Raw genomic sequence first — 13,312 nt, 5'->3', positions numbered from 1 at the left:
AAACAGATCTAATAAGAGGCGGTCATAGCAGATTTAAATAATACTTATTTTACTTTATTTACGCATTTTATAGCACATTAATATTGCGCATTCCAGAACATAGCATTCACATTCTTGAAATCTTTGCAGTAAGAAGAAAGTACTAACGAGCATTATGTAAAATTTATATGATATGGATTAATCTAGAAATGATACAACTCAGAAAAAGTTATCATAAGCAATTACTATTTTATGAAGAGGGGAGATATGCAATTTAAAATTAAGAATTAGGGGCTGTTGCTAATTTATCTATCTTTTATCTTATACACAAACACACACATATAAGTCCAATATATTCTTCAATATTTATAAAAACATTTTTCCCAAACTAGCAATTATTATACCCATCAGAACTTTGTTCAAGGAGGCAGAGGCCAGTCCACCTAATGAATAATAATAATTTTGTAGCACTACTAATGTTCTTGACGACACATAAACATACAAATCTTAAAGACATATTTAAACTTTTTTATTATTCTTTACATCATAAACACTTAAGGTAACTTCATACCACAGCACATTTAAACCTTTAGTCCATCAAGTAGCATATTTAGTCATTAAAAATCTGACAAAACCAAATACTCTTATTGAGTAAGTTGAAAATAATGAAAATATTTATAGAATTTCAACATACATGATATCCTATTTGATCTCACTTTAACAGATTAAAAATTTTTTATTCCCATTTTAATACAGCAGTCAGACATAGTACTGCATGTTGATAAATTTCCCACTGTCTTTTAAAAATACTAGTATTGGATTGCATCAAAGAAATGTATTAGTTAAATGCATTGAAATTATTAATCAGAATAATAAGATTCTACGACAGAAAAATAACTGATTTTTTAGTATGAACCTTTTCCCAACATTTATATCAATCATAATTATAAATACAAGTAAAATGGTATTTATATTATCTATAACAATTCAATGCAAATAAATAACAAAAGAAGCAAAATCATTATTTTTAAGGCTGGGTTCTAGACAAAAATACCATTTTCTTACAGAAGACAGTTTTGGTATTTTATTATAACTGTATTCACATTCAATAATTACTTCAAATGATGAAAAATTAGGATACCTGCTACTTATATTCAGTTTCACGTCAGATGCATGTTCACTGAAGACAATTGCACCGCAACGTTTTTGGAGGATTTGCTGAATTTAGTTTTTGAATTAATATATTTTTTAAATTGAAGCAGCTGAAAAGAACACTTCTAAAAAATGCTAATACCACATTTACTGGCATGTCCCATTTTCTTCATACACAATGTACTTTGCTATTAGTCCATATTTTAATATTATTATCAGGAATTAGAAGCTTCTAAATCATATAAAAATTAGAGGGGGACTATGCAGGTAAAGATGGTAGTTTGAAAGAACAAGAAAAATAAAAAAAAAAAAAAATAAAAATAAAAAAAAAAAAAAAAAAACCAGTACTAACAGTTAAAATAATCAGAAATTTTAACTCTAATATTCAGAAAAAAAAAAAAAAAAGGAATAGAATTTAGATATTGCAGTTTGTGCATTTTAATTTGAAATCTTGAAACACAGAGTAATTACGTAACTGTTACAATAGTTATATATGGATTGAAATTTAATAACTTTTTTCTTTTGAGCATTTTGGTTGCAATACACTTTTAAGTGCAAACTGAAGCAACAAGTGCAGCAGTCATAACATTGTTGTACATGAGTTATATAAATTAATTTACAAACACTATTTAAAAAAAATAAAACTGCATTTTAGCATAATTAAACCATACTAATCAAATGAAAAATTGCAGATACTCTTGTGTTACATGACACTATGAGACTGTAAAATAAATGTGTTCTGAATCAAGTAAGTTTCAAGGTAAAAACTGGCAGTATAAATGACCAAAATGTTTTGCATGACATCGGAAAAAGGTGATATTGTTATTTTATGAAATGACAATTCACAAGTGAAGAGAAATTGATTTCTTTTTTTCAGCTCATTTATTTACGTGGCTACGTTCAGGTTGAAGCACTATCCGAACGAGAATTAGACCTCTTCGATCTGGAGCTACTACTTGATGATGATGATCTTTTGCTTCTCCCTTTGATTCCTCTTCTGGCACCCCTTTTCTTTGCTCCCTCACTTCCTGAACTTGAAGAGTTCCTACTTGAACTACTAGCAGAGCTGCTGCTAGAATGTCTAGTTCGACGTCGTCTTCTGGCCAAAGAACGTGAACGACTGCGAGAATGACGAGGTGCACTCCTCCCTCTTGCTCTTCCCCTATAGCTAGGACTTTTAGTGTAGCGTCTAGTATAAGACCCTCTCCGATCAGGGCTGCGATTTCTCATGCCTGAGTACCGGTAAAACCGTGAACCTCTGTCATTCCAATTACGCGATCTGGACCTCCGAGCACGAACATCAGGAGACCTACTGTAACGACGTCGTGTTCTACTTCTAGGGGATGATGATCGCCTACCTGACTTTGACCTTGAACGAGATTTAGAACGACAAAGTGCTGACGACCTTCGTCGTCGCGAAACGGATCGTGTCCTATGGGATGGAGATTTTGATTTCCGTTCTGTAGATGATCTTGTTCTTCTAGAAGCTCCTTCTCGTCGTTCTGGAGATTTGGACATTCTTTTCTTTTTTGTAGAGTGGATGCCAGAAGATTTTGAACTGCTACGAGAAGACCGTTTCCGACTTTGTGAAGAAGTAGATTTATTTCTGGGGCTTCGACTTTTTGTTCTTCTTGAGGAGGACTGACGTAAAGGTGTTGAAGCCTTTTTCTCAACTATTTCTAAAGCAGCACTGCTGGTTTCATTTCTTTCAGGAGATGATGAATACTCACTGAAATGAAAATAAATTTTTTTTCCAACTGTGCCATTAAATAAAAAAATTACAGTGATTATACATTTAATAAGAATGAAATATTTTTATAGCATTTTTATAATACTTATGCCAAATTCTACGAGTCATTACTTCATTAAGAAAATAAAAACATAAACTATGGAGAAAAGATATTAAAAAAACTACCTTTTTATAAACAACATTACAAGAAGATAAATGACAATGATTACTCAAATAGTGATACATTTATCTCTTTATACATATATAATTTAGAAAAGGACAAATTAGGTAATTTTAAAAAAAAAGGATTAAGTTCAAAACCATAATATGCATCATAAGCTGTAATGTATACTCCTATGGCTATATTTATTAAACTAAAAACATATCAAATTCATCACTGGAATTTGTACAAAAATAATTTTAACAAAGGCAAAAAGCTATTATAAAAATAACTAGTAAATGATAATTTTTCCAAAATCTAAAAACACTCTAACATTGCGTAAAAACAAAATCCATATAAACATTGCAGGAAAAAATGCTAAAAAATAATAAAGGCAAATGGATTTTACATCTCCCAGCACATCCTTATCAGGGAGTTGGTATTAAGAGAGAAGTACAAGAAGGCCTATTTCTAAACTGACAAATGCACAAATATACAAAATTAATATTAAATCAGAAAAATTTAAATTAAATTAAATCAATATGTGCATCCGTTGGTCCAATCCCTACAGGCTGGAATGTAAAAGGCACCTTGCCCAAATTCAATCATAATTAAACAGTAGAGAGAAATGGAGTGAAACAAAAAATTGAAACAGTAGTATAAAGAACAATTTAAAGTGCATCAATTATTTTTATGAAATTTGTTATGCATAACAAACAATGCAAATGAATAAATACTGTAATCTAGACCAAAGCAAGTAATTTTATCAGAAACAAAATAATTTACAGACTAGAAACCAAAGTTTTGCTTTGAAAACAATAAGCATTTATAAATGTTATAAAAAATCTTAATTAAATTAAAACATTTTATATTGACAATTTACATGCACAAATTATGCAAATAAATTAAGAAAACAGGCTTGATATTATGGATTACCCATACATTTACTATCACAATCTCGTGCAAAATTGTCATAGCATTGTCTCGAAAAATGTAAACAAGGGTAGTGGGTGCAGTGATGAATCATTACACTTGAGTCACATTCCAAACAAATATTGTATACCAAACAAACATTTTCTCATCCAAACAGGACATTTACAAACATTCAATAAAATGCCTACTTTATGTAAATATTTTCAGGCAAAAATTCAGAATTTCTGTTAGTGTAATAAATAAAATGATTTTATTCTTGCACTACTTCAAATGCATACCACCAGTATCTTATAATTAATGTTTAATAAATATACTAAATTTCATTTGCATTCAGTTTTTAATAACATTAATTTGCATAGGCAATTACTCTAAAAAATTTTTTTAATTATATGTTCTTTGGGCTAATTCTTCCTCCATTTAGTCATTTTAAAAGGTATGGAACATGGCACTGATATGAAATACATTTATTTAACTTGAACTAATTTCTAGCTTTTCTGCATTATGACTATTTAACCTTTTTGTAAGCTTTATATTAGCAACAAATTTAAGAATCACTCTTACAAGCCTCTATCCATTACTATGCATTTGAACTAAACTAATGTTGTTGTTACTAATCTCCATGTCTAGGAATATACTAGACTAGGTCCACGAGTCCATTCAACTTCAGAAAATCGAAAACAAGCTTAGGAGACTTTGTAAAGTTCCTCAAGAGACAACTCCAGGCACTCAAGGATATGTAGCGGTGATGCTGGTGCATTTTGACATTTAGAACAAATTGGGTGCATCTTCAGACCTCTCTCAAAAGTAAATCCTTTCCAGTGTCTACTGAAAAATCGGGAAAGTGTTGTCTGAACACATCTATCGCAATCAATAGCAAGAGATCTTCCAGGACAATCAGCTTGATACCAGGGATGATTCGGAGGAATGAGCCAAATTTGCCTGTCTGCATGTCGTCTAATGGAATACAGTTCAAGATATGTCAATGAACTGGTAACTAGTAATGGTTCTTCAAAACCCTCCTTTGCCAGAATGTCTGCCATTTCATTCCACCATATGTCAACATGGGAAGGAATCCACAGAAGGTGCACTTCACAGAGTGACAAGACCTGCTTAAGAATTGCAATTCCGGCCCTATCACCAACTCTTCGCCAGTTTGAAAGATATTGGATGGTGCTACGACTGTCAGACAAAAACCATACTGCCTTAAGATCTGTAAAGGACAAAACAGCGTTTAGTCCCTCTTCGATGGCTACAAGCTCACTCTTAAAAACTGAACCGAAGTCAGAATTTCTTTTCTTTATTTTAACAATATTTCCATTTGTGCATTTAATGACAACTCCCCCTAACGGAACAAGAGTCCTCGCTTTTACTCCAGGGTTCGTACACATTTCTGCACACAGAAATTAAGTACTTTTAAGGAATATTAATGAAAAAAATTAAGGACCTATGAGCAAATGGGAACTCAATAAATTCAATTAAAAATATTATCTATGCCTTAATTTCACTTTTGTAATACCATCCTAAAAATAAAATAGATCCCTAAGTAATATGCATTATTACTAAACCTGAATTAAAATAATTATTAATAAGTTTGAGAATAAAATTAACTTTATGCAATTTATCAAGTAACATTAAATATTGTTGCGATTTTCTTTTCTGACACCAGTTGTTACGTTAATTTCTTCCTTCCCGTTCGTGCGGGGTTTGTAGATTTGGAGTGAATAATGACGACATTTGATGAAGTATCGAAACGCACTTTATTTAGCCAATACTGATCAGGACAGCTCCAAAGTCACGTTTTACAGTCGTCGAAGATCTACTATAAACACGCTGACATGATCAGCGACACAGCCTTCAGGTTATCACGGTGGAGACAGCTTCACTGCAAAGCACCAGAGTACAGCTCCCAAATCTGCTTTGTCATTCTCGGAACTCCACGTACTCTCTAGACTCTCCACGCTACAACTGCTACAACTCGCAATGCACTCGACGACACACAGAGCACTGCTCCCGACTCTTCGGTTCAGTCGTTCCTGGAGCTCAACATGCCGTCTCGATGATGCACTAACCGCAATACACTAAGAGACTCTTTCGGTGAACTTGACGACCCATTCAGCACTCGCTGCCCAGCTGTCAACTCGATTGACTCGATACTAACTCACTCGCACTCTATCAGCTCGCTAGGCAAAACACTCACACTGCGGACCAGCAGGGTTTATATAGCTTTTGGCTAGCGTTCAAGAACATTCTGGGCTAAACCGGTAAGAACTTGTTCCAGAAGGTTCTCCATCCTTCCATGGCATATCGCCAATATTGTCACCAAATGGGCAATGTCTCGCCAAATGCAGCAACCCTGCCTTCACTTGCCATTTTATGGCAATCCTAAAACTGCTTTGCGGGGAAGCCATCATACGGCGCCTGTACATTTCGTAACAATATTTTACACTTATAAAAGTTGGACATTTTTTAAAGAAGATAAGTGACATTTACGTTTTATTAACAGTTAGCTTTATGTTAATTTTTTTTATGCCTCATTTTGTCACATACTTGGTCAGTCTAGCGGTTTAGTAAATAGTATGTATATTTTATGTCAAACGGCATAGTTTAAAATGAGAAGTAAGATCATAATCAGCATGATTCATAACAAAAGACTTAATGTTGTCACTGCTGCTGCTTGTCTAGAGTGACCTGCTGATTAGAACAAACCTGAAAGGCCTTTTGTAGGCAGAGTTGTCATTGTGAAGCGTCTGTTCTCATGAATTGCTTCATCAACTTTCCTTACCAAATCATCAGTGACAACAGAAGGCCGACCACTCCGAGCCTCGTCGTGGACATTTGTTCGCAAATCTGAATTAAACATGCTTACCCACTTTTTCACCATTCCATCACTTATCGCGTATTCACCGTAAACTTCTGTCACTTGACGATAAATTTCGGCCGGTTTCACATTCCTCGCGTTCAAAAATTTAATCACGGCACGAATCTCACAGTCAGCGGGAGAACTAATTGTCTTAAACATTTTGAATGTGCACAGCAAACTGAAAACGCAACATAGAGCAACCAAAATGGCGACAATTGAAAGTCAGTGAATAAGAAAGACTAGTGAGCATGCGCGGGATGCCTACCACAGCGCTGCGACGGCGTTAGAATGAAACGGTACTTAGTTTCCGAATACGCTACATATTTAAAATGTAGTTTCGTACATTTTAATTTAAAAAAAAGGTACTGAATTTGATAAAAATTAGGTAAAGAATTTGAGGATTTTACTTAGAGAAGGTTCCTAATACAACTAATATTTTTGTACTATTGTTTAAATTTCTTTGAATTCATATTTTTGAATTTTTGCTATATTTTAAAAATGAAATTATTATTTGAAAATTTTAAATTGTAGGTATTTCTTTAATGTTTTCAAGATAAACGTTAAAGTTAATTCAAACTTATGAACAAAATACATTTTTTTTAAATCTAAGTATTTTTATTTTTCATAAAATAGTATGTGTTTTTAAATTTTATAATGAAATGATACAGCAGTTTGAAAAAAACCAGTTGTCTCTATCCAAGGAATAGAGGCCTTTTCTACAGCAACTGCTAATTTGGCAAATCTTTTGGCCACTGGTGAAGAACAAACACTAGTTTTCTCAAATGATAAACCAATATGATGGATAAGCTAGTACACCTATCCCTCAATTTACAAGGTTCCGCACAAAACCATGTGAATCGAAATTTTGGATTCTGCTATGTAAAATCGCGTAAAATTAAAAACACATTAAATGTACATAATTTAATTATTTATTTACATAAAACGAAAGTAAGACATCAATATAAGAGCCTTAAAAGGCAACCCTTTTTGCTTAAATAATTTTTGACATCTAGGACAAATGTGTTATTAAACCATTCATTGAAAGCTATGGCAGTGACCTATGCTTACTTATTAGCCATCTAATAAATGGGAAGGTTATTTATGTGTTTTCCTTTAAATGAGCGTGGTGTTTTTTGTTAATAACCAATTCCTTCATTATATAATCGCCTGAAGCGTTGCAACAGAAAAGAATTGTTATACGACTTTTCGCTATCTCATGACCACTGGCTGATTTGCAAGCTTTACCTAAATAGGTTCTTTCGGGCATTTTTTCCAGAACAACCTGGACTCTTCAGCATTGAAGATCTGATCAGAAGTGTGGGAGTTGGCGGCAATGATTTCAGCAAATTTTGCTGGATATTGTTGTGCTGCATCCGAATAAGCAGATGCACTTTCTCCTTTCAATTTTAGATTATGCAAAGAATGTCTTTGTTTAAATTTTTCAAACCAAAACGACTTGCGGGAAAAGATACCTTTTTTCATCTGATGAAGTAGACGTTGACTGATTATTAAGTGCTTTTATAAAACTTTAAAGCCATATTTGTAATAGCATTAGTATCAATTGGAATCTGTTTTCGATTTTGGCCTTCTATCCATATAACTAATGCCTTTTCCATATTTTACATTGTATCATCTCTTACATATGAAATTGTGCTCTTACTGCTGCAAGTTCCAGCTGCTACACGTTTTCTAATGGAGTCTTCATTTTTTCTAATTGTTCTTATTGTGGCTTCATTCATGTAGTAAAATTTAAAAACATATGTTACTCTTTCTCTAATTATGTAGACGATCTAATATTTTAATTCTTGTTTCTAAAGAAATAACTTGATCTTTTTATTTGATTTTTTTCAAATCTTTTGGCATTATAAAACCTTAAAAAAACTGCGTAAATTATAAAAATATCATAAAGAATATAAATGTTGAAAACTTACCAGTAAACATTCAAATGCATAGATAAAAATGATGTAAGCTTTGCTCCTAAAATGATGATACTGCACTAGTTCACATGAACCAAATAGCTTTACTGTTGTGAAATACATAAACATAGTACGGGGATTCCCCTTTTACAACACGGAGAATCCCCATCTTTGTTGTTGCCACCAGTGTTACCAAAGGAATGAGATTCAAAAATAACTTTAAATATATGTATTTGCGCATCTGCAGCCGAATATACATCTTTACCAAGTTTTTGAAATCCATTCATTTTTAAACTATGTAAAACCAAAATCGCGTAAATCGAGTACCGTGTAAATCAAGGAATAGGTGCATTTAGAGAAAGTTGTGGGATCTTCAGGTTTAGTAAAGAATAAGTAAATTTTAAATGTCTTAATAATAGTGAAAAGTTTGAAATTTCTTGTGTTTATGAATGATGCATACAAAATTTTTATATTATAAAATGCCTTCCTAATATTGACCTATCATAACTAAAACTAATATTGACCAATCCCTAAAATACAATTATGAAGATTCTAAAAATTAAATTATGGTAATTTTAACTCGAAAAAAATTTCCCGATTAGGACAATTTTAAAATGCAATTTTCCCTTTCTTTCTTCTTATTGTAAGGTAAATTTAATAAGATTTTTGCAAAATTTAAAAAGACTTTAACTTGATTACACAAGTTATTTGTCTTCAGTTTTCAGTCTTAATTTTGTATAATGTTGTATTTTAAGTAATATGAAAGATTTTTGAAAGAAAACAAAAAAACTTTGACAATTGTACAATGTCAAAAACCAGTAACCTCTTCTAAGGAATGGAGGTATTTTGATATGTACTTAAACACCCCCCAACCATCAGAAAGATGGTACACTGATTTTGTTAGAGAGGACATGCCAATTAATTTTCAAAGTATTCTTCTGCTATTTAGCATTACATTATACCATTGTGTTTTATATTAAATTTTCTGTTGTAGTAAATACGTGTATCTACAATGAGAAGAAATTACTCAAGTAATCATACATTCTGTGTTATATTTTCACATCAAATTTTGCAGATCGATCTATACTATAATGGAAAATTAGAAAGACTTTTATTTGAACATTTACTTTGTGAAAAAAAATTGAGCATTTGCTTTGTCGAACTATTTTCATCAAGAACTTTACAAAATTTTCACTGAGCATTTTAACAACTTGAGGGCTCTAAAAATGTGCAATTGTTTTAAAAGACTGGGTGTTTAAAATTATTATTGAATTCAAAATTTTACAACTTTCAGTGAAATGTCAAATTTAGTCAAAATATCAGTCAAAATTCTACAACAATAATTTTTTGTTTAAACGTTAATATTATGTTTTGTATTTTCAAAATATCTTTCACGTTTTGCTGCTCTAACGCTTTTTCTTCCACCTTGCTCACTGAACATTTCTTTTGAAGGGGGGGATATGTAAGATATAACAAAATACGACTGCTTTAAAAAAATAATTGCCGACCTCAAAATTATTATTCTAAATCTGGTGCTCTTCTCCCTAAATTCATCTGTTCTCCCAAATTCAAGATCATTCCAAATTGCATAATACTGCTTGAAAAAGGTAACTAAAACTAATATTGACCAATCATAGCTTAAAATACTTTTTGCACCTACCAAGTATAAATACTGAGTCCCTACGCTTCCCTTTTTTTCCTGACTTCTGCCATTCAACCAACTCTGCGCCACTTATGCTTCCCTGCCTGAAATAACGTTGCATCTTTTTACCTGTGCATATAAGAAATTATTGTAATTGCTATGATTAAAGAGTATACTGTCTACAAGAAATTAGTCTAGTGTGCCTGCAAATCTGCAAATAAAGATCTTAATTGGCTAAATCCAGTTTGGTATCAACTCTTCCTTTCGCCCTACCACTCAGGCATTGTGACTGTGCTTCAAAATTATGATATATATATATATAAACGCACCCTTTAACTCTTTCACAACCACCGCCCCACAAGGCCCTACATTGAAACAACCAGAACCACCCGAAAACGGCCGAGATTGTAATATTGTTTTCTTCCCTCCCCCTAAGGCATGCAGTAGCAGGTGTAGTTTCTCCAAATACATTGTATCAGTTTACTGCAGACAGCTAAGAGGTTTCTTATCTTTTGGTTGCTCATGACATTCGTTGTTGATTCTTTTGTGATACAGTGTGCTTTTAAGCTTTAAACAGCATAAAAGTGCAGTTTAAAAATTTAAGGATTATATTTATTTTTAATCAATTTATTCCTTCCCATAAAAATAACAGAAATAAACAAAATCTCAGTCGTGATCATAACAAAGCCGGAAAGGCTTGTTGGTCTGACCTTCAGAATAGTTTTATAAAGAACGGGGTCAAAGGCTAATGGAATCTTTGTTAGAAAGTACAAAGGATATTATTCGAAATTTTTACATCTATTTTCTGTGTTAATGGACGGCGAGGGGAGGAAATTGCTGTGAAACTGAAAAAGAATTTCGGGCGGTTCAGTATTTTGAGGATACAGGTTAGCGAAGTGTCTGGATTTCAAAGAGTTAAAAAAGGCAAAGCAAAAAGAAAAGTTTAACAAACTTACCTTGTTGGTGCAGGTAGTTTCAGAGCTGTAGCATCTTCTTTAGACACATCCTTTAAAAAAAGAGAGAAATGATCTCATTAAATTTTACACTTCATGACAATTATTGTTTCAATTATTCACATAAAGCTTTTTTTAAGACATTAATACCTAATTGCTGGAAATTGCTGTGAAACTGGAAAATTAATAAGAAACATTTTACCAGGTATCTCAAAAATGAGTGATGAATTTTGTAAATCAATAAAACAAAAAAAGACGGAATGTGATAGATATGTATTGTTTGCTTAGGAAATTATGCTTAGGAATGAATTTGAGAAATATTTGGATAATATTGTTATGCTTAGGAAATCAGCGACTTTTATCCCACCAAATTTCAAATTTAGTTAACATTTTCACCCACAGGTGGCACTGAAAACTATGAAAAAATAAAAACCGGTATGAAAATTTTGCATGGACTGTTGCAAAAAACTAAACAAAGACATTTTCAATGTAACCTCCATTTGCTGCAACAATGTGGTGCAGTCTCAGGCAAAAATTTCAAGACATCTGTTCAAACATGTCACTTGGAATTGTCTCACATGCAGTACAGATGTGCTGCTTCAGCTCCGCAATTGTTTGTGGAGCTTGGCGGTATACCACATCTTTCAGGTACTCCCAAAGAAAATAGTCACAGGGTGTCAAGTCTGGCGAATAAGGAATGCCATGCCACTTCCTGTATGCATGTCGTAATCCAAGGCAATTACCCGCTCACTGAAATGTTCGTTCAAGAAATCAAATACTGCAGACGTCCGATGTGGATGAGCACCATCTTGCATGAACCAGGAGGCATTCGAACGGTACTCCAAAGCAGTATGAATCACCACAAATTCTTCCAGAATCCCAAGATATCATACAGCATTTATTAGTTGCTCTTGAAAAAAATGGCCCTATTATTCCTTTGGAGGAAACCACAGCCCATACCATTATTTTTGGTCAATGCAGATAAGAAGGTTCAGAAATATGAGGATTTTCGCTTCCCCAAATTCCCAAGTTCTGCTTGTTGACATAGCCATCGAGGTGAAAATACCAGGGCTGTGGAGTCGGAGTCATGGAGTCGGGCAGATTTTGGGGTAAAAGAAGTCGGAGTCGCTAAAAAACGTGTTGACTCCAACTCCAGTTTTTGTTGAACAATTTGAAATGAAATTAAAGTGAATTGAAAATAATAATAATAATAATAATAATAATAATAATGATGATGACAAACTGAGGTAATATTTGTATTTATAGACTACATGCATTAATAAATAGTTATTTTCTATTTTATTGACATATTAGTAAATAAATATAAGGGAGCAGGATGGATGTGATATTTGCCATTATTGATTAAACTGATTTATTTAGTTACTAATCTCATTGGTGAATTTAGGTAAGCAGCAAGAACTCCCAAAATTGATGCCATTCTTAGGAAGCAAGCAGGAAAAGGAGCAACACAATGGAGAAGTACATATTTGATGATACAGTCGTTGTTAGGATTAAGAACTTTTTCAGAAGATGTAAATAACCCTATTATTTCACTAACAGAAAGACTGTGGAATGATCTTGCAGAACCGGAAATCCTTCTTTCAACACCATATATAGCCACATAAAAGATACAGTCTGAAGAATTAACAGGGCACGAGAATGTTAGATGTAGATAACCCTAATGTTTCACTAACAGAAAGACAGTGGAATGATCTTGCAGAATTGGAAACTCTTCTTTCTCCGTAAATAGCGACCAAAAAGCTACAATCTGAAGAATTAACAAGAGGCAAGACTGGAAGAATGCAATGTTTATTCTTGCTGAAATGGAGGGTTTATTGCAGAAGGAATCATTTTTTCAATGAAGAAAAGAGAAACTAGTTTGCTAGACAATAAGATTGTGCTGGGTTCAATATACAGATCCGAAACAGCAAATTTTGTTGGATGACAAACAAATTAAAAAGGCAAAGAAAGCCATCTATGAACTTTCA

The 13,312-nt window shown here is 32.9% G+C and overlaps 1 protein-coding gene across 2 annotated transcripts in view; it reads right to left on the bottom strand.

Annotated features, from left to right (window-relative positions):
• Positions 1-491: 491 nt before the first annotated feature.
• Positions 492-13,312, bottom strand: part of LOC118190275 (uncharacterized) — a 126,725-nt gene continuing 113,904 nt past the window's right edge. For both annotated transcript variants that reach the window (XM_035360973.2, XM_035360975.2), the window contains 2 exons: positions 11,328-11,377; positions 492-2,860 (listed from right to left, as the gene is read on the bottom strand). In XM_035360973.2, coding sequence (XP_035216864.1) covers positions 2,032-2,860; positions 11,328-11,377 — 879 coding nt within the window. In that variant the 3' untranslated portion in view covers positions 492-2,031. The remainder of the gene's footprint in view (positions 2,861-11,327; positions 11,378-13,312) is intronic.

Source organism: Stegodyphus dumicola, chromosome 5 (assembly GCF_044657685.1).
Source record: "Stegodyphus dumicola isolate Sdum_Otavi_A_Nest chromosome 5, ASM4465768v1".
Lineage (NCBI taxonomy): Eukaryota > Metazoa > Arthropoda > Arachnida > Araneae > Eresidae > Stegodyphus > Stegodyphus dumicola.
This window is presented reverse-complemented; position numbering and strand designations above follow the sequence as displayed.